Source organism: Clupea harengus, chromosome 8, assembly GCF_900700415.2.
Source record: "Clupea harengus chromosome 8, Ch_v2.0.2, whole genome shotgun sequence".
NCBI classification, from domain to species: domain Eukaryota; kingdom Metazoa; phylum Chordata; class Actinopteri; order Clupeiformes; family Clupeidae; genus Clupea; species Clupea harengus.
The window spans coordinates 3,006,764-3,026,304 of NC_045159.1; the positions used below are offsets into that span (position 1 = coordinate 3,006,764).

General features: G+C 39.8%; 2 protein-coding genes, 1 long non-coding RNA gene and 2 other non-coding genes across 8 annotated transcripts in view; 1 reads left to right on the forward strand and 4 right to left on the reverse strand.

Moving 5' to 3' along the window:
- Nucleotides 1–1,296: 1,296 nt before the first annotated feature.
- Nucleotides 1,297–5,752, reverse strand: LOC105895336. The gene is made up of 9 exons (XR_001162173.3): nucleotides 5,645–5,752; nucleotides 4,749–4,992; nucleotides 4,448–4,505; nucleotides 4,232–4,263; nucleotides 3,859–3,882; nucleotides 3,453–3,495; nucleotides 3,137–3,184; nucleotides 2,384–2,436; nucleotides 1,297–2,138 (listed from the first exon to the last, which is right to left on the reverse strand). It is a non-coding gene; the product is annotated as an uncharacterized LOC105895336 (long non-coding RNA).
- Nucleotides 3,566–3,699, reverse strand: LOC116221641. Its single transcript, XR_004164237.1, has one exon. It is a non-coding gene; the product is annotated as a small nucleolar RNA SNORA18 (small nucleolar RNA).
- LOC116221642 lies at nucleotides 4,002–4,135 on the reverse strand. Its single transcript, XR_004164238.1, has one exon. It is a non-coding gene; the product is annotated as a small nucleolar RNA SNORA18 (small nucleolar RNA).
- A 3,051-nt stretch (nucleotides 5,753–8,803) lies between the features above and the next one.
- Nucleotides 8,804–11,509, forward strand: si:ch211-209a2.2 (L-asparaginase). 2 transcript variants are annotated; one of them, XR_006152523.1, is made up of 6 exons: nucleotides 8,804–9,125; nucleotides 9,658–9,753; nucleotides 10,030–10,193; nucleotides 10,493–10,576; nucleotides 10,766–11,021; nucleotides 11,108–11,509. XR_006152523.1 is itself a non-coding variant. In XM_042708419.1 (5 exons), exons 1-5 carry the CDS (start codon nucleotides 9,006–9,008, stop codon nucleotides 10,956–10,958), a joined length of 657 nt encoding a protein of 218 aa, XP_042564353.1. In that variant the 5' UTR covers nucleotides 8,804–9,005; the 3' UTR covers nucleotides 10,959–11,509. The 2 variants fall into 2 exon arrangements, 1 of the variants encoding a protein (XP_042564353.1); XM_042708419.1 differs by having other exon boundaries at nucleotides 10,766–11,509.
- Nucleotides 11,510–11,617: 108 nt separating this feature from the next.
- doc2b (double C2-like domains, beta) overlaps nucleotides 11,618–19,541 on the reverse strand; it is a 150,076-nt gene continuing 142,152 nt past the window's right edge. For all 3 annotated transcript variants that reach the window (XM_012821957.3, XM_031571520.2, XM_031571521.2), the window contains 4 exons: nucleotides 17,494–17,651; nucleotides 15,887–15,968; nucleotides 15,176–15,272; nucleotides 11,618–14,298 (listed from right to left, as the gene is read on the reverse strand). In XM_012821957.3, coding sequence (XP_012677411.2) covers nucleotides 14,162–14,298; nucleotides 15,176–15,272; nucleotides 15,887–15,968; nucleotides 17,494–17,651 — 474 coding nt within the window. In that variant the 3' untranslated portion in view covers nucleotides 11,618–14,161. The remainder of the gene's footprint in view (nucleotides 14,299–15,175; nucleotides 15,273–15,886; nucleotides 15,969–17,493; nucleotides 17,652–19,541) is intronic.

A 19,541-nucleotide genomic window follows, 5' to 3' on the forward strand; every position in this document is an offset into this window, starting at 1 on the left:
CGCAGAAGGCCTTAAAAAAAGCCTTTTGCCTGCAACTCTGATTAAGATCAAAGTTTGGTGAAATGAAAAGTCTTGAATGGATCATTTTCATTCACTCAAATCAGCTTACCCAATTGGGCAACATCATGTACTTCGTACATTGCTTAGACAGGCATCAGATTTGACTCCACTTCCAAAGACTGTTTCAGCTTAAGACATTTTACTTCTGTTCTTGATTTGACACCTGTGTAGTTTTCTGACCTTAAATAAGTGTTTGGAACAGGGGAACTCCTAAACCATGTCCCAGTCCACTGAGAAACACTGGCATGCGGTACCTTCAGATACCAATATCTGGATTCATATTGGTATCTGTGGTTAAGGAAAGGTGCCTACATGTGCAGCTATGTTTGACATGTAGTTGACATACAGTACTAGTACAGTACAGTGACTAGCAGCTGGATTTTAGTATGATTAAGGCCACCGAGACAGACATGACACGATGCATTTAACACACAAGTCCAAACAGACCTTGGTCTAAGCAGAAATACAGATCACAATGTTCAATCTGCAGACTGACTACAAACAGACCTCCACCTTTGTATGCCCTAACTTTTGTCACATTTCCTGAAACATAAGACATAATGCCCCAGAGGGGGGAAAGCGCCAGACTGTAAAGCCCAAGTCTGCTCACTTCAGATTAGGATCAAGAACACCAGCGATGTATGGGAATTGGAGGCAGTTTAACAAACGTATCTTTGCTCCTAGCATAAATACTGACGGGACACATTGACTGGCTGATGGTATAGCTCTGCGAACCTTAAAAAGGGAAACGGCCCTAAAAAAAAAGAATCAAATAGCGTTCTTGATTAACTCTACCACACTAAACCTACATAACCCTCTTGAACTAAATTCATTAATAACCCAGGGCAAATTATTGAGGTTAATCATTCTAGGGGCTGTTACCATGACATTTAGCTACCAACAAGTAAAGGCTTTGACAAACCAGTTGAAATGAGGATCCTAAGTGAATGCTGTGCTCACTGAGGGGGATCCTTTAATCCCTTTCCTATGACCCATAAGAAATCCTGAGAACCACTCAAAATTTGGCAGATTTCACTTAAGAGAAACCACGCAAAGACCAAACTCCCATTATGTAGCCAACTAGACTGGGCCCCTTCACGTGTACAAGCTGGATTAGTTCATACATTGAATACTGGTCCAATAGAGGGCCTTATGCAAGCAGTCATTTCAGTGCCTTTGATCTGAAAGTAACTTGGCTCATCCTAGAAGGCAATTCAAAGAGTCATACCACACAGCTGAATGAGCAGAGTTTAATTACAAATGACAAACAGCCCACCCATGAGCGTTTTGAACATTACAATACAGAATTAAGAACACTTGAAACCACTTTCAAAACGTCCATCACAATGAATAGTTCACTTATTACTAGGGCTGAAGCAGCACATAAAACTGAGGGTTCAGACAGTTTTCCGTACAGGGAACAGACACAATGCAGGAAATGTATTCTACATTTGTTCATATCATTTGGAATGTTAACATTCAACAGTGGCTCTCTGGCCATAATTCTTACTGTAAACATTGGTCCTCAAATACTGGCATATTTGAAATGAAAAACCAATTAACAACTCCTGAACTGCAGTTTACACTAAATTATACTCTAAAATCAGCAAGTAATGTTGCAAACAACTATGACAGTAATTCTTGGGTCACATGGTGTACCAAACTGAGGAAGATGCATACCTGACCGATCATCCTGTACTGAACGGTTCAGTAGAAATACACGTACACCCCTATTTGTAACCGATTATTAATCATCCATTTAACCTTGCAATAGGCTACTTATTAGGAATACATATTTGGAGCTCCTTATATGCCAGGAGCATTACGAGGCTATACCCCATCTGCATGGGCCTGCTTCATTAGTTACAGCACTTATGCAATACTCCTCAACTGAGAGGGTACCGTGTTGAGGTGTAGCTAACATACCACGACTGGCTATGTCAGAATTGAGATAAGAAACTGAGTGGACACGGCTTGGGAGGTAAAATGGTCGCCTTGGAAGCAGCATGCTTTTGTATCGTGTCTGGTCCCTCCAGGTTACACGTTGAAGTTCTGCTCTAGAGACTCTGGATGTAGATCTGAAATTAAGGGGAAAAGTATATATATATATATAAAAAAGGCATGTGCAGCAGCAAGCTCTTGACACCAATGAAACAGGAAAATAAAATGTTGCCCTTGAGACAGCAGGTTTAGTATGCAACACTAAACCTGCACAAGTCTCCAGTGGCATCAATATAGGACCAACGCGTTAAGGATCGCCTGTAGAAAACCATGGCTGACCCCCTTTGAATGTGATCCATTGTGCAAAGGGTCATATGCTCACCTTTTTGTACATTTTGGGACACCCAGAGGCAATGAAGTAAAACTCAGCAAAACCTAAAGGGTTAAAGTGAAAAATGAGGGCTCGTTAAGAGGTGTAGTCCTGGCATGATGGCTCAACTGCACTTACAATCAGTGTCTCCAGCAGATCATTCAAGCAACAGACTGGAATGGCCCACTGGAATTTCCTTTATGGTCAAGTCCACAGCAAATTAGGAACAGCATTTCCTAGATGCCTTGGTATATGACCAATGTGAGCAGACAACAATGAAACAGTATAGCTAAAGGAGCTAAATGTGAACAGAAAATGGTATACAACTGGCAACACTTGCCAAAAAATCAAATACACAGCACACATGAGGATAAAATTCACATCTTCAGTTCAGTAAATAGGGAACATGGCATTGAACTGTGATGTCCTTGGCTGCGGTGGCGGCGGAGCTGAATATGCAGCAAAATACTGACACGGCTCTGCTGGTGGCCTCACATACCACACATGCCACTACACCAAGCAGGGTCACTCATGGAAGATCAGAGGGAGGGGATGAAAACTGAGTCTCAGCACAAATACTAAAGTTCTAGTCAGAGGTAGAGTGCAAAGGACTTCTGTGAACTACCCAGTCTACAAAAGGTATACTATGGCACAAAAATAAATAAATAATAATAAATATTTTTTTAAATCACAGCCCTCAGGAACTGGGTGGGTGGGCTTTTGAAGGGGAGGGTATAAAATATAAAAAGGCTAAGCAAGGCTTACATCAACTTACGCAAGCCTCCAGATTCTCTGCATGGACACCAGTGGCTTCTACAAAGAGGAAATCGAGTTAGGTTCACAGTTCTAACATATAGCAGACAAGCAAAATGGATGTCATTTTATGTTTAAAAATGTTGGCATGTAAACATGGGTCCCTAAGTAAGGCAAACTCAGAAACCATTACAGCACATGTCAAATGTTCTCGCACTGTATAATGAACAATCCAGTCAGACATACAACTGGATGCAGATACTACAGTGCTTAACAGGATAACAAAAATGCATTGCCTCTAGCAGGAAATGGTCACAGCCAAACTTACCAGGAAGTAAGCAGCATCCCCTGGTGGTCACTGAAGCTCAAACCTGTGACATCACAGAACTCAGGTCAGGACTCAATGGGCAATGTATGGACATCATATGGCACATTTAAGAGCTTTGTCCTGCAGTATTTTGCCCACAATGTTGATTGTGACAACTTTGAGGGCATGGGATACTACAGATTTTATGTGCGAGGCGTTTCCAACGATATGACCCTACAGAGAGGGGTCTATCGGGATAGACCTCGGCTTCATGGACATGACAATTACGGTCACTTTAAACCATCAATATTGTGAATCTACTGTGATTCAAATATGTAAAATGCCAAATTAAGACTATACGGGCCAATTTAATAATGCCATTGCTACACCACCCTTCCCCAAAACAGTAGTGAATGCATTTACTCACGTTTTAAAGACAACATGCTTGAGCCTGAGAGGGGGAAAAAAAACAATACATTGAATATGGATTCAATCAATGACAGCTGAAATTCCAAACCAGTTGGAGAATGTTCAGTCAACATTTTGTCTGTCACACTAGTCAAATAAGAACTTTGTCCCGCAGTTTTTTGCCCACAATGTTGATTGTGACAACTTTGAGGGCATGGGTAACCACAGATTTTATGTGCGAGGCGTTTCCAACGATATGACCCTACAGAGAGGGGTCTATCGGGATAGACCTCGGTACGTAGCACACACCATATTAAACGGTACGGGCCAATTTAATAGTGCTATTGCTACACCACCCTTCCCCCAAAACAGCAGTGAATGCATTTACTCACCTTTTAAAGAAACATCTATGACATGGCTGAGCCTGAGGGGAAAAACATAAAAACATTGAATATGGATCCTATCAGCAACAGCTGAAATTCCAAACCAGTTGGAGAATGGTCAGAGTTAACACTTGTCTGTCACACTAGTCAGAGCAGTTGAACATTAAAAAATCATCATATATCCCACTGGCAACGCAAGAAATGTCATCACACAAATGTACTCACATTGGTAACTAGGTGCCAACTTCTTGATTTGGTCCACCAGATGGTCATGTCCACAGACCTGAAAGACATTCATGTCATTACACCTGCTTGAACTATCCAATATAACTGCTATCAAAAATTGTAGAACAGGTGAGGCGGTGTAGGTTCCCATAAGTAACACTGACATGGGTTGATCACAGCAGTGGGTTGCAAGGGAACATTCGTTTTTTATTAGCACTGCGCCAGCCTCAAGGCCTACAGACAAGACCCTGACTGGTGCTGTGCTCTGCCAACATCAGCGGGACATGAAATCTATACCTACCATTGTGAATGCAGGCAGCTTAGTTCTGTTCGCAGACATGCTTCTTATTGGTAATGCAGCCATTTTTTTGAGGTCATGTCTAATCACTTGACCACACACGTTGGAACTTGTTCGCATCTTAAGAGGCCCAAGGGACACTTGTCAGGAGGTTCAGGAAACTGCACTCTGGACAGCATGAGTACAGCGTGGTAGGGGCCATGAGAGTCCATTTCCGACCTTACAGCAGTTTGGGAAACACACTTTCCTGAAAAAGATAACAGCAAGCGATACATGGTTAATAAAAACATTTGTAGTAAATCAGAAGTTCGGAAAGCTAACCCAAGACCCACGCCATGCAGAACTCGAGGGCGGTATATGATTAACTAGAACAAGCTAACTACCATTGCGGCAAAGCTTCACGGGCTAATTTAGCATCGCTCAACATTAAAACCACATGTTTCAGGCCTCATTGTCACCACTACAATGGAAATGTAGCAATGAAAGCAAACCTGAGAATAATTTAGCCATGCGACAGACGTGGAATTTACCACAAAATGCCACGATTCAGCTGATTAAGAGCATGGCACCTTCCATCGAGTTTTTCTCGCGTAACCAGACACAGTATCGTTATTACCAACTTAGTACTATCTAGACCCTTACAGTTTCGAAGGCAATACGATACTCCAAGGTATATTTAAAACTTCGCAATTCTTTCGAATGGTTTTTGTGCGCTAAGCTAGTCGTTAGCTTCCGTGCAGCAGTTAGCAACCACGTGGCCTTCGCAGAAGACCAACTTATGAGCGGACAAAAGTGAAAACTGCAATGGTTCTACACAACATATGATAAAAAAAAAAGTCAATGTAACTAAATGTATGGTGTTAAAAATCATTAATTTAGAGCAAAGTTCAATCATTCACCTTTTTCAGTTCCTTTGACAACCTCGCCACTCTTGTAAATGCCACTGAGACCAGGCAAAGGTTTACGTCCAGATTTTATACTGCGACGCCTTTCGGCAGTTTACGGCACTAGGCCTTCCACCAATCACAGTCCTAGCAGGAAAGACTTTACGACGACACAATCATTGCACAGTTGCAACTGGTGTGCAACAGACAAATAAATGCAGATTCGGACAATTATTCCAGTACAACAGAATACTTGTGGTCATTGATCACTTGACCATCAGAAGAAAAGGTAGAGCTGCCTACATGGAGGAAGTTGCTAATAGTTAGAATTGGTCAGTTTTGTCTCACTTGTGCAGTGGAATTCATATGAAGTCTGGGAGGGGTCAGGAAAATGTACAGTCATGGCCAAAAGTTTTGGCAGTGACCCAGATTCTTTGTTTTGCAAACGTTGCTGCTTCAGTTTTCGTGGTGGCGATTCATAGTTTCTACGATATTGTGCAGAGTGATCAGGTGCATTTTAATTAATTGCAAAGAGCTTCATCGGCATAAAAAAATTACGTTATCACAAAAACCCAATTTTCACTGTATTTTGGCCCTGGCACAAAATGACCTGCTAACATAATTTCAGTAATCATATTATCAGCACAGGGGAAAGTGTGAACAAGTACAAGTCAGGTGAAATCAATATAATTGTGATTGGATTGTAAGACTGATTGCTATAAAAGGAGGAAAGAAGTGCTTGAAATCATTGTTTTCTTGTGTTAGCAATGGTTACCTCCAAAGAAACACGTGCAACCATCCTCTCTTTGCATCAAAATGGCCTCACGTGCAACAGAATTTCTGCTAAGAATATTACACAGAAATAATCATTTACTGGCTCATCAGGAACTTCAAGGAGAGAGGTTCAACTGCGGTGAAGAAGGCTTCAGGACGTCCAAGAGTGTCCAGAAAGCCCCAGGACGTCTCCTCCTGAGGAGTCAGCTACGGAATCATGTCGCCACCAATGCAGATCTTGCTCAATATTGGCAGCAGGTGGGTGTGAGTCCATCTGCACAAGAAGGGCAGCAAAGAATCCGTGATGCTGATGAGTCTGCATATAGGCGGCAAGTTGAACAGCTGGCCCTGTGGTACGGTCACAACAATCCACAGCTAAACACGCTTAAAACCGTGGAGATGACAGTGGACTTCAGGAGGAGCCCCCCAGCACTGCCCCCCCCTCACCATACTCAACAGCACTGTGTTGAATGTGAACTGTCAGGTTTAGACTCCAAAGGACAGTCAGGTCTGCAGGAAAGATCATCGGTGCCAACCTGCTCTCCATCCAAGACCTGTACACCTCCAGAGTCAGGAAACGGGCAGGAAAAATAACTGCAGACCCCTCACACTCTGGACACAATCTATTCAAACTAGTCCCCTCTGGTAGGCGCTACCGATTACTGTTTGCCAAAACCTCCAGACACAAAACAGTTTCTTCCCCCTCGCTGTCTCACTACTGAACAGCTAACCCACTGTGGCACTGTGCAATAACCCTGGATCAATATAATAACCACTGTACAATTACTCCCGCAATCATATTTATTTCTCTTATCCTCAAATACAATATACATCCCACCCTTACTGTATAACCGTCATACTCTTACCGTATTTATCCCTGCACTTCTTGCACTCTCCACTTCTTTGCACTATTTGTTGTGTTACAATTCACAGCTCCTGTATATAGCCATTCCTCCTTGTATATACTTTCTAAGACTTCTTAGACCGTTGCACTGTTTGTGTTGTATTGTGTTGTGATGTATATTCTGTGTAAGCACACTGAGAGCCACTTTACCAAGTCAAATTCCTTGTTTGTGCAAACTTACTTGGCCAATAAAACCTGATTCTGATTCTCTCCATGAAAAACATCAAGGACAGACTGAAATTCTGCAGGAAGTACAAGGATTGGACAGCAGAAGACGTAAGGTATTTTTTTCTGATGATGCCCCCTTCTGACTGTTTGGGACATCTGAAAAATGTATTGTCCATGAGTCCTATGTCGTACCAACAGTGAAGCATCCTCAGACCATCCATGTGTGGGGTTGCTTCTCATCCAGGGGAGTAAGCTTACTCACAATTCTGTTCAAAAACATTGCGATGAATAAAGGTATCAAAACTTCTCCCAACAGTCCAGGAGCAATTTGATGGTGATCTGTGCATGTTCCAGCATGATGGAGCACCATGTCACAAGGCGAAAGTGATAATGAAGTGGCTTGGAGATCTTTACATTGACATTTTGGATCCGTGGCAAGGACATTTCTCAGATCTTAATCCAATCGAGAAACCTCCGTTCAATCCTTAAAGAGCGGGTGGACAAGCAGTAGCCCACAAACTGTGATCAACTCCGAGCACTAATAAGGCAAGAATGGATTGCCATCAGTCAGGATTTGTCCCAGAAGCTGATATCCAGCATGCCAGAGTGAATTGCAGAGGTTATGAAGAAGAGTCAACACTGAAAATATTGACTCTGCATACATTTGACGCATTTGCCACTAAAAATCGAAATTTATGAAATGTTTATAATTGTTCTTCAGTATACCATAGAAATATATGATGAAATAATCTAAAAATACTGAAGTGGTAAAGTTTGCAAAACACAACATTTGTGTCACTACCAAAACGTTTGGCCATGGCTGTAGTGTGACCACTTCATTATGTTACAAGTGTTATGTTATAGGCCAAAGTCTCCCTTACACACTGTTTTAGGAAGAACATAACCCACAGATACAGAAGCACTTTGGATAACTTCAGTCATCCAAATACAGATCTGTTATTCCCCATGATGCTGCTGCTGATTATTATTATTATTATTTTATTATCATTTATTATTATTATTATTATTATTATTATTATTATTATTAGTCCAAGCACACATAAAAGTGCAAACAGCTAAAAATGCACAATGTGACCTAGGCTACTACAATGAATCAAGGCAAAAGTCAATGTTAGTGATGGTTTGTTAGTTTCTTAAAAAAAACATATATAAATGATGTAGTGAAGGGTAAATGACAACATGTTAATAGTATAAAATATATATTTTGAAACGTGTAAAGGTGGTTGTGTGGACAAGTATCATACTAACTAGGAATATGAGATGTATGCACTCGTCACTAAGAATCTCATTAGACTCGCTCTACCTCCCAATAACTGAATGTACTCGCTTTCAGAGACAAGTAAGTTCCAAGAACCTGCACCCCGCGAGCGATAACGTTCGTTCAGTCAGCTAGCCTATAACCTTACATTTACATTTACAGTCTCAAGGTCAAAGAAACATTGGGAAAAACAATCTCATCATCTCTGGCCATATCATATTAGCATATTTTTTACTCTGAAGTTATTAATAATGGGCAACATTTCAGAAAGGTTTTCAAATAGAAATCTACATGATGATCAGTACATGTTTTTGTCTGCTATAGCGTCGTCCTTAAGCCTTGGCTGGTTAGGGACCCATGAAAAGGCTAGGGTAAGTTACCAACCAAAATAGCGATACCAACTAAGCTAGCTAAATTAGGAAGGCTAAAGTGACTTGTTAGCAACACATTCAGATAGTCTGGATACCTTAAAATATGACATAAAATAGTTCAACAACATAGACCTAATTCGATCTAGTTATTCACCAAGGTCCATAGCTTGCTGAGCATATTTATATTGATTTAAGCTGGCTGGTTTTCTAACAGTTAGCTAAAGCTAATATGCTATTTTTTTTTTTTTTTTTTAAATATAACTTCACTTACATTAACAGTTATCGTTAATGTAGCAATCTATGACTGCTCAACTAACCTCAACTCTTATGATTAACGTTAATTGAAGTTCCATCAATGTTTCTAAATATGTTAAAAGTTAACATGATGGCAACCGCTCTACAAGTTTATCATTATTTTTTTTTAACAACATTTGACGTTAGTTAGGATAGCCTATGTGTCTAGATGAATAGTTAATGTTGGTCCCAAAACCCCCTAGCCTTACCTTCATTAATATTTGACATCAACTCCTAGGAGGTGAAGGTGTGCCAGCTTGCACTCTTTCCAATGCTTCTGAACACCGCAGCTCTACAAGGAGACATTGTTACATTACGAACACATATAGAACAGGTAATGTTTTTAAAAATTGTAAACATTAATTTGTAAAAAGGTATAAATAACAGCTTTGTTGATATTGATCTCTCTGGCCACATGTTCAATCCGTGACAAGGTAAAATGTTTCAAGTTATATAGAGGTAAAAGTATAAAATACCAATTTGACATAAACATTGGAAATATATAAAAAAATATTACCAGTTATTTATACAAGTTGCAATCATAAACATGAATGAGTTTGGGGTTTGTCTTGTCATAATTCAAATTAACATAATTAGCTGTGTGTCTAAGGGTGCAGATGTGACTATTCCGGATAACCGTGGGAGGACTCCCCTTCATCTTGCAGCTGCCGAGAGTGATTGCCAGACGGTCAGATATCTTATCAGTAAAGGATCAGAAATCAATGCCAGAGATAATGCGGGAGAAACTGCTATTTTTGATGCAGTTCGTTGCAAGTGAGCAAGATACCAAGGTTTTCCTGTCTGACATAGCTTTTGTCAAAACTAGGTTAATATAATTAAACATTTCTGACATCAAAATTGCATCACTCAGTCATAAGAGAATGCAACTGTCTGTTGTACTGTCCTTTGTCATTATTGGATTTGTGTGGAGAAATCCCATTTGCCCATTCAATTCATATTCTTACAGCAATACAATAGATGTATTCAGCCATATATTTAAATTTTAATGAAAGTTAAGTAGAGATTCAATGACGAATGTTTAAAATGTGCATGTCATGATGTGGTTTTCACAGGAATTTGGAAGTTGTGAAGTTTTTGTATCAGGAAGGAGCTGTGTTAGAGAGGTCCGAGTCGGACCTGGGGGCCGATATGTGTTGGTGAGGAGGGTGTATTTGTCACTGAACTACTACAACCCAATTTTCTTCATGGTTTAAACTTATCTTCTCAGCATTTCTCGGTTTTTAATTTGCATTATCACTTCATCATTTCATTCCTTTTATCAGTGTAGTTTTTTTTTTTTTTTAGATGTCTGTACTTCAGCAACATATACTTTCATTTTTTAATAGTCTCGCATACCTGGGAGATACTGAGCAGATGGAAGCATGGAAATCAGCTGGAGTCAGCTTCAATTTAGCAGATATTGATGGCAGAACCCCCTTACACGTGGTACATTTAAATACCTTTTTGATTGCTGATGTGTCAGTGGGGGATTCATTCTCTCCTCTACTCTGCAGTTGTGTCTCACTTTCTCTTCCGTAGGCCGTGTGCACAAACCAGGAGGAGGTGGTGATGTATTGTATAAAGAACGGGTCAAATCTTGAGGTACAGAGACAGTTGAGTAACATCTTAATGAAATAAGAGTTGATGTGTTAATTCAGATGTATGCATTAAATTATTTCTTGGAACAGCTTCGAGACCGATTCAACAACCGGCCTGTGGATGATGCAGAGCGTTTGGGATTGAAGCACCTTGTTCAGCTTCTCAAATAATACAAGCTTCAGAAGAATGGAGGCTCTCAGGAAGATACTCAGAGTGAAACCAACTGGATTTCTAAATCTGAAAAAGAAAATTCTTGATTTTTTACTTTGACTTTTGTAACTAAATGTGTTGTTTGTGTTTTGAATCGAGTGAAATAAAAAAAAAGACATGACCTATCACATGTGTGTTCTATCAATGTTAAGTGAAAAAGGACTTCATAACTATTTTAGCTGCTTTTTTTGCTCAGATACCGAAATCAATGAAACAAGTAAAAAGAACCATGTGAAATCCAGTACAAATGAATAAGACTTGAAATGGATAATGTAATGAAGCATATGGGTGAATTAGATGCATGTTGACAAAATCTGAAATTCTGACTTGTTTTATCTGAGCATCTGAAATACTGGCATTCATACAATAACACAACAACAAACATGATCCTCCTTATATTGGTTCTCTACTTTATTAGACACAGGTTTCTGTTGTGAAACAAATAGCACACCATTCACAAAAAAGAAATATAATACTCTGAACAGGTCATTATAATGAAAATATCAGATTCAGCTTTCTGACAGAGCACTTTTGTTGTGATTCATGTCTGATTGTTCAGCCATATTGTGTATTACCTATGTGATAGTGAGATTTTGTCAAGTTTTGTGTACTTGGAGAATATCCATATGCCCATAGACATGTTCATTACTCAAATTGACGTAGCTTATATGTCTATGCTATGCTGAAATAGGCTACAAGAGGACTTGATATATTTATCTGACAACTTACTGCTTCCCATCATCTACCAGAAACCAGGATCTGTCTTCTCCTCACTTCAGCCTTGCACCTATACCATCAATGCCGCCAACACACAGTGCAGTGACACAATGGTAATGTGTCACTGAATGGCAAATATTGAGACAGGAATAGAAATATGTCAAACGTATAATTTCCATATTAAAAGCTAGTATAGTCCTAGGAATTATTGTAAAGTGAGTGGTGCAAAATCACACTTACATAAGAAAAGGCACAATAATTCAGCCAGAATTGGTGCAAGAGTAAGGTGAGTTGAGAGTACATTTGTTTGTTTTGTTTTCATCAGAGAACCACTAGAATATGCAAACAATTGCCTGAGTGTTAAAAAAGGAACAAAACGGAGACAGACTTTTCACATGCAGTCACATCTCCGGTTAATACAGCAGCCTGGCGGGCAATGCAGTAGCGTTTAAAGGTACAAAAACGTTGTCCAAGAAAAGACACTGACATTCTTTGTAGCATCCAGATTTTTTTTCACAGAAAAACCAGCAGTATCAAACATTAAGCCATTTTATGACAAACCATGAACATTGCATGCATTTTGTAATTTGGAGATTGAGTACAAAGGCAAATAGATTACAAAAGTGTCACAGGTGTGGCTGTTGTACTGAATATGCATTGAGACAGAAAGGTCTGTAGTATGGAGCAGGCTCACAGACATCCTGCAGACTGGAGCTCAGCTTGGGCTTTGCAGTGCTCGAAGCAATTAAAATGAAGGCTGGCGATAATGTGGTGCTGCCATTCTGGCTTAGCAGCCCATGCAGCTCATACCTAACCATTCTATTCAGTATCCATGCTGTTTGATAGTGTAAGAGATAGGAGCCTGACCAGATAAGGTAAAAATATAACTAGAACAACAACTACAAAAAAAGAGAAACCAAAACCCAAGAGCATGTATGTATTGTGTAGCTACTGTATATCTACTGTGGACGCTAAAATGGCTAAGCAGTCTAAACTCTAGGAATATAACAATAGTGACAGAGAAGCTGACGAATAAATGAACAGTTAATACATGATATTTGTTACTATCAACAAACACAGTGCCTACACTCACATAAACCAAAAGAACAGAAGAAATAATACTTACATGATGAATATGTATGTCAGTCATGGCTGTCCACTTCTCCTCTATTTATTGTTTCTTAAACAGTTCAAATTTGAACAAACTACAAATAATTTTAAACCCAGTAGGAGCTCTCCATTGGGACCTTGGCACATTAAGATTGTGTACGTTATGGTGGTCATGCCAAGCCAATGCCGTGTAAAATATGGCATATGGATCATGTGCACTTTCCTTTACATACACTGGGCATGGCTTTGTGTCTAACATTTTTAATGACAAGCTCATAGCTATGTTGTGGTATATATTTAATTTTGTGATTTAGAAATTGTAATGTATATACCTGTGTATACCTTCACCTGTAATACGTATACCTTCACTGACACTGCTTTTCACATAGAATGTCTGTGTGCTCTGTTCCCTGTTACATACAGCACTTGGGTGCACACTCAGATACCATAGAAAAAGTGGTGAATAATTTACATTCATTTAATATATTTTGTATATTGACAGGGTTCTTACATTCTACTCTACCTTAAAAACAACCAAAAACATTAAAGCAACAAGATACTTCACAATTTTTTTTTTCAAAGATATAAAACAAACGGAACCCAATAAATCTTGATCACTTAATTTTTTTGACAACTGACTGACTGAAAGGAACATGACCAGTGCAAAACCACGGAGGCATACAAAAATCACAGAGCTTTCTCAAGTCCACATCCAACGTACTTCTAACAAGCAACGGAGGAGTGTTGAACTGTAGCCTACTGTACATCGTGTGTAAACAACAGATGGAACTGGAGCAGAGTTCTGAAGTTAGGTAAACCATTCTAATAGTTGATCAGTTGAGAGCGGGGGAAGGGGAGGGCTGGGGCTGGGGGGCTGCTGACATCATGCCTTGTCTGTTAAAAGGTGTACTCTATGTATTTCTGATGACATGATGGTTGTGTGGACCTATGCTGAGCCCTGACATCAGACTATACAGAAACAATGTGAAGAGAGCAAGATGATGAATTTGGGAGCCTCTGAACCAGTAATCATGTCTGTCAAGACTGGGCTCACATCAACACAACGAGGGACATTTGCTCCATGAATGCCAATGTTTGAGGAGTCTTCAATCGTTCATTCCAGAACCAGGAAGTTCATTGGTTAGAGTGTGCCAGCGCTCAATTTTCTTGTCCTTGTTTTTAAGACAGTCGAACCAGTGCTTCAGCCTCTCCCCATTTGCATTGATACCCAGCGACACTCCACCTAGCAAAGAAGGAGAACTGTAAGACTCAGAGGTTTGCATTGAGACCCAGCGATACTACACCTAGCAATGAAGGAGAACTGTAAGACTCAGAGGTTTGCATTGAGACCCAGCGATACTACACCTAGCAAAGAAGGAGAACTGTAAGACTCAGAGGTTCGGAACTCCTTGTGTAGGGCCTAGTCATTTCTTCACTGGACAATACTCATTTCACTGGACAATAGTCATTTCTTCACTCTACAATACTATTCCACTTTTCTTTGTCATGCTCATTTATTTATTACTAGCCATACCATTTTTGTATACAATTATAATTTTTCAAATATGCTTTGAAAATTGCTTTGGACTTAAGCATCTGCCAAATACCTTAAACTTAACTGAACTTAAATATGACATCATTCATGTAGAGCATAGAGGCGAAACATGTCATCAGGTAACTTCAGTATTTTTATGACAGGTGACAAGTTATGATGGCATATTCTGACAGATTATCAAAGACTAACAGGGCCTACTGTAAAACAGCTGTTTCGTTCCAATCAATCCGCTGTTCGTTCAAATGTTTCGTTCAATCCGCTGTTTTAAGGCCACTAACTGCTTATTCCTGACAGTAAAACTTAAAATAAACTGTGAACCACAGGCTTATTAATATACCACCTGCTCACCAATAATTGTATTTCATTTCATTTCATTTCCTTTTTAATATTAAACCATAAATGCTCGATCTCTAGAGCTAGCTTCAACTAAGAAGCCCGGTTCCAATGTTATCCAAAGCAAGACATTTGTGCTTGTTTATTGATTGATTTTAATACTATCCACAGATGCTCTATTTCTATTTCAAGATCAACTATTTGCTGTCCAAATCTTCCAATGCCATCTTACCTATGAAATCATTTGACTTCCCAATATCATAATCCCAGACAGTGACTTCCAGTGTCTTTTTGGTGAGGTCAGCATATTTGATGTCATAGAAGAACTCCTGCAATGGTAAAGAAGCAGAAAACTAAAACATATCCAATATGATTAGACAAACATTCCCACGATACTGCAGTGGGAGAAATCGTGCTATTTCACTGATTAGAGATTGCAGAATAGCCCATCTGTTCCTATCCTATCTGATCTGTAAAAAGAGGCTGCAAAACAATGCTTCTTATTGACTCTTATTCTCTTAGGAAATATGTGATTTAAACAGATATGTGTACCACTGATGCTACCCAACGTGTAATATAAAAGAGACACAGATTTAGTTTGCCTCTTTTAAAGTAATAAGATATATTCTTAAATGTTCAGGGAATTTTCACAAACAGGAAGGGAATACCTCTGTCCTGTACGCCTTAGTGGACCGTGAAGGGTAAAGTACTTGAAAGTAAAGGTACTGTAAAGTACCAGGATTACCAGGCTAAGAGACCAACAATGGCAGAGATCAGTGAGTCACAGAGTATTGTGAATGAAATAATTAGGCCAAATAGGCTGCAAAATCTAATGAAAGGCTGGTGGTTGGGCTTGCTAGGCAAATGGAGGGAGACAGAGAAAGAGAAAGAGAAAGAGAAAGAGAGAGAGAGAGAGAGAGAGAGAGAGAGAGAGAGACTGCACCTCATTGAACTCGGGATTAAGGGTTTTCTTCTTGACAGCAGTCTTGTGCTTTGACTTTTTGTTCTCATCTGGTTTCAAGTACCTGTAAATGCAAAGCATAAGAAATGCACCTGAAGGTCTCATTACAGCTGATCACATATTCAGTGCACTAGACATAGTATATTGTAAGGCAATGTTAAAGATATTATGCTACAGTGCCTGATTACAAACTGGTCTCCAATTGACATTTTGTCTTTTAATTTAGAAAATAACGTTATTATTTAACAACTTGTTTACATGATGATCACAAATAATTATAGGTTAATTAGTGTCAACTCGGATCTGACGATAAGAAGGAGAGGATTGCATTAGCCACAAGAGGGCACTACAACATCATATATACACCAACAATAACTAAATGTACTATATACATTGAACCAAATGTACCAAATAACTATGTTTTTTCTCACTACACTGCAGTCTTCTATTCTTTTTTAATTGGGGCGGGCAGGTGGAGGTGGAGGAACCGTTGACAACCAACTCTTACAACTGACTCGACACGAGCCACTTCTGACATATCCATTTGAGATGGTTGTGAATATAAAAACACAGTGATAATTTGCTATAATGCAATGATCATTTTGAGGGACCTGCACCCAAGGCATCCTCTGACTGGCATCAAGTTCATCATTGATCACAAATGACGCCAGGCATGTGACTTTGTGGAATTATTTCCATTGAGATGGTATGACTTGTACATTCACATCCTATTGCCTTAGAATCCACATCCTTTCTAACAGTAATATGCCAAAAATATGTTTTACAGCAGTTCAAAATCAGTGGTCCACTGGCAGCTGACTTGATTTGTGGCATGTCATTTAGCAGTCCCCTATACAACAATACACATAATGTCAATTTGTTTTGTTGTAACTGAAATAGAAATGACTTGCACTTGCGACACCAATATTTTTCTACTTTATTTGACACGTCTGCAGTTAGCATGGTGACAGTTTTGTAATGTATTTTCCTCCATCTCTGTTGATATGTCTGCCTTGTGTAAAGGGCAGCTGGGGCAAACCCACTGCACACCCTTCACTTTAAAAATGACCAAAGCAGTTTCTTCAAATGGCAGTACTGTAGTGCCTCCAGAGGAAGTGTAATTAAAGCCGACGGGGTCCAGCTGAAATGAAATACCATGTCTCTCAGCTGCTTTGGAAAGTCAACCTTGACCATCGATAAAGAAAGATTTGTAACGTTTTAAATGTATTTAAATCTAAAACTTCTTTTTTCAGTCAAATCACCAGCACCAACACTATGTATGAACTGAACAGAGCACATCAAGCTCCAGCAAAATCATGAAAAATATGAAGATACTTCTGTAAGTCTGTCATGTGGAGAGAGATGGTCAATATTCTCTGTATACTGTAGAGGCAGCCTCTGTGGCATCCATAGACATTAAAAGAAGTCGCATCTTATATTTGCTAAATTGATTCTTCATCTCGTTATATTACTAATTAATAGTTGGTATGAATATAAAAATTAATAACTTCTTGAGCATGTGTTCTTTAACTGTCACAGTGAGTCTTTGGAAAAAAGCGTCTGCTAAATGACTAAATGAGTCAACTCACGTTTTAACGTAGGGGTCTGAGAAGCCATTAGCATCCATTGCAGCAAGATGGGCACAGCGCACAATCCCCACCACTAAGGCAGACTTCTGAGAGCTGTACTTCAGCGAGATCATGATCCTTCCTCTCTCCTCCAGGGACTTATCATCTGTTTTATCAATCTGTTTGGAAACATAGAGCACACAATTCCAATTTCAACAAGAGAAAAAAAAATAACTTGAGGAATAAAAACACCCGACCCCTCTCCCCACACACATGAAACTATTTTGTGAAAGTGATTTTACTTGTCTTTTTAAGTGAATACAGCTGTGGCATTTGTATCTTCCAGATATATATATATATTTGGCGGAAACTAGCTGGTCTATGAAGCATGAAGTTAATTAGCTGTGGAGGAGGCGTCACAGACGATTCCCATAGCGATGCTGCCTCATTTCCGCTACTCTTCAGAGTTCACAGCGCCAACTCTGGAAACTCCTAAGGCGCTACCTCGCCACTCTACTACCACGCTCTAGTCAACTGAATAAAGAGGGCACATCAGGGTAGGGATGGAGGTATTTCTGTAGCTGTACATTCACTCTCCACCAACTCCTTACTCCGTCAGCATCGTATGGCTGTCGACAACCAAGAGGAGCTAGAAGTCACAGAAGCACATGATGGGAGACTGTGCTTTTCCCAGAAACTACAAAGGGGAGGTTTCCACAGAGCAGCAGAGCAACCACAGTAGGGTGCTGTAAGGAGAACACTTATTCTGCATTAAGTGGAGTACAGTAAGTATATAATGATTAAACTGGATGTGGGAGACAGTGTTCCAGGAGGTAGAGGAGTCGTTTAGTAATCGGAGGGTTGCTAGTTTGATTCCCCACTCCTCCTTACCAAGTATGTAAGTGTCCTTGAGCAAGACACTGAACCCCTAACTGCTCCTGATGTATAAATGCAATTTCCTTGTACGTCGCTTTGGATAAAAGCGTCTGCTAAATGACTAAATGTTGGGAGTTCTAATCAACCATGTTATAAATTGCTAGTATACAATTTCAACACTGTAAAGCTGAAAGGCTTGGTGTATGACTTCTAACTTGACTTGGTATGTAACTTGGTATTATCAATTTAAGAAAGGGCATATATTCCTTACTACTGCCCTGGCGCATTTTAGATTATCCAATTATTCAAAGTGAAATGAGGCAGAGGTCTTGGTTGATATCTATCGGCTATATCTTTAAGGGTAATGGCTTAAAATGACGATCTTTTACTTCTGCCTCTGTTGGTTTTGTTGACAATGCATGTATGCACATATGGTACGGCATAAAAAGTCAGACACCATCTACTGGGGCAGTCTGGTGTGGACCCATCACTGAGCCAGCTGCCAGGCGGTTGCTGAGGAGATTCACGTTGTGTTAGATCTCCACGTCGATCTGTGTGTTCAGCCCTTGACAACATGAGATGTGTGGAACACACAAAAGACATGGCAGTTCCATGATGTCTCCGTCTCGAGTCTCTGATCACACTGCCACTCTGACCTTGCTAACCAATCAACATTTCAACGTTTGATGGTATCAAACAGAAACCTTGTGATAGACAGCAGTGACTGACAACAGTTTTTTTTATTTTCCCTTCCAGAAACTAGCCTGTTGTCACCTGTTGTCTGAAGCCACGGTGACTGAAGATATATCAAGAACAAAGAGTGGTGGGGGGTAATCTGGCCAGTCACATTGATTCTGAAGACTCACTGCTTTTTATTGACAGCCATGCCTTCCTGTGCTTTCATTATGTCAAAGACAATGGGCTTAAAAACCTTCAGGTTAGGGAACCATCCATTACATGATTGAGTATGACTTAAATATATTCCCTGGGACAGCGGCATTAAAGGTTTTAAAACAAGTAAATACAACAGTACTGCTGCTGAGAAATGAGACAGGACACCAGCACCAATCAATGAAAAGCAATTAACTGCCCTGTTAGGGGTTAGGGGATATCAGGAGAAATGATCACTGGCACACACACACACTCACACACACATTTGTATATGTCTCTCTCTGTGTGTGTGTGTGTGTGTG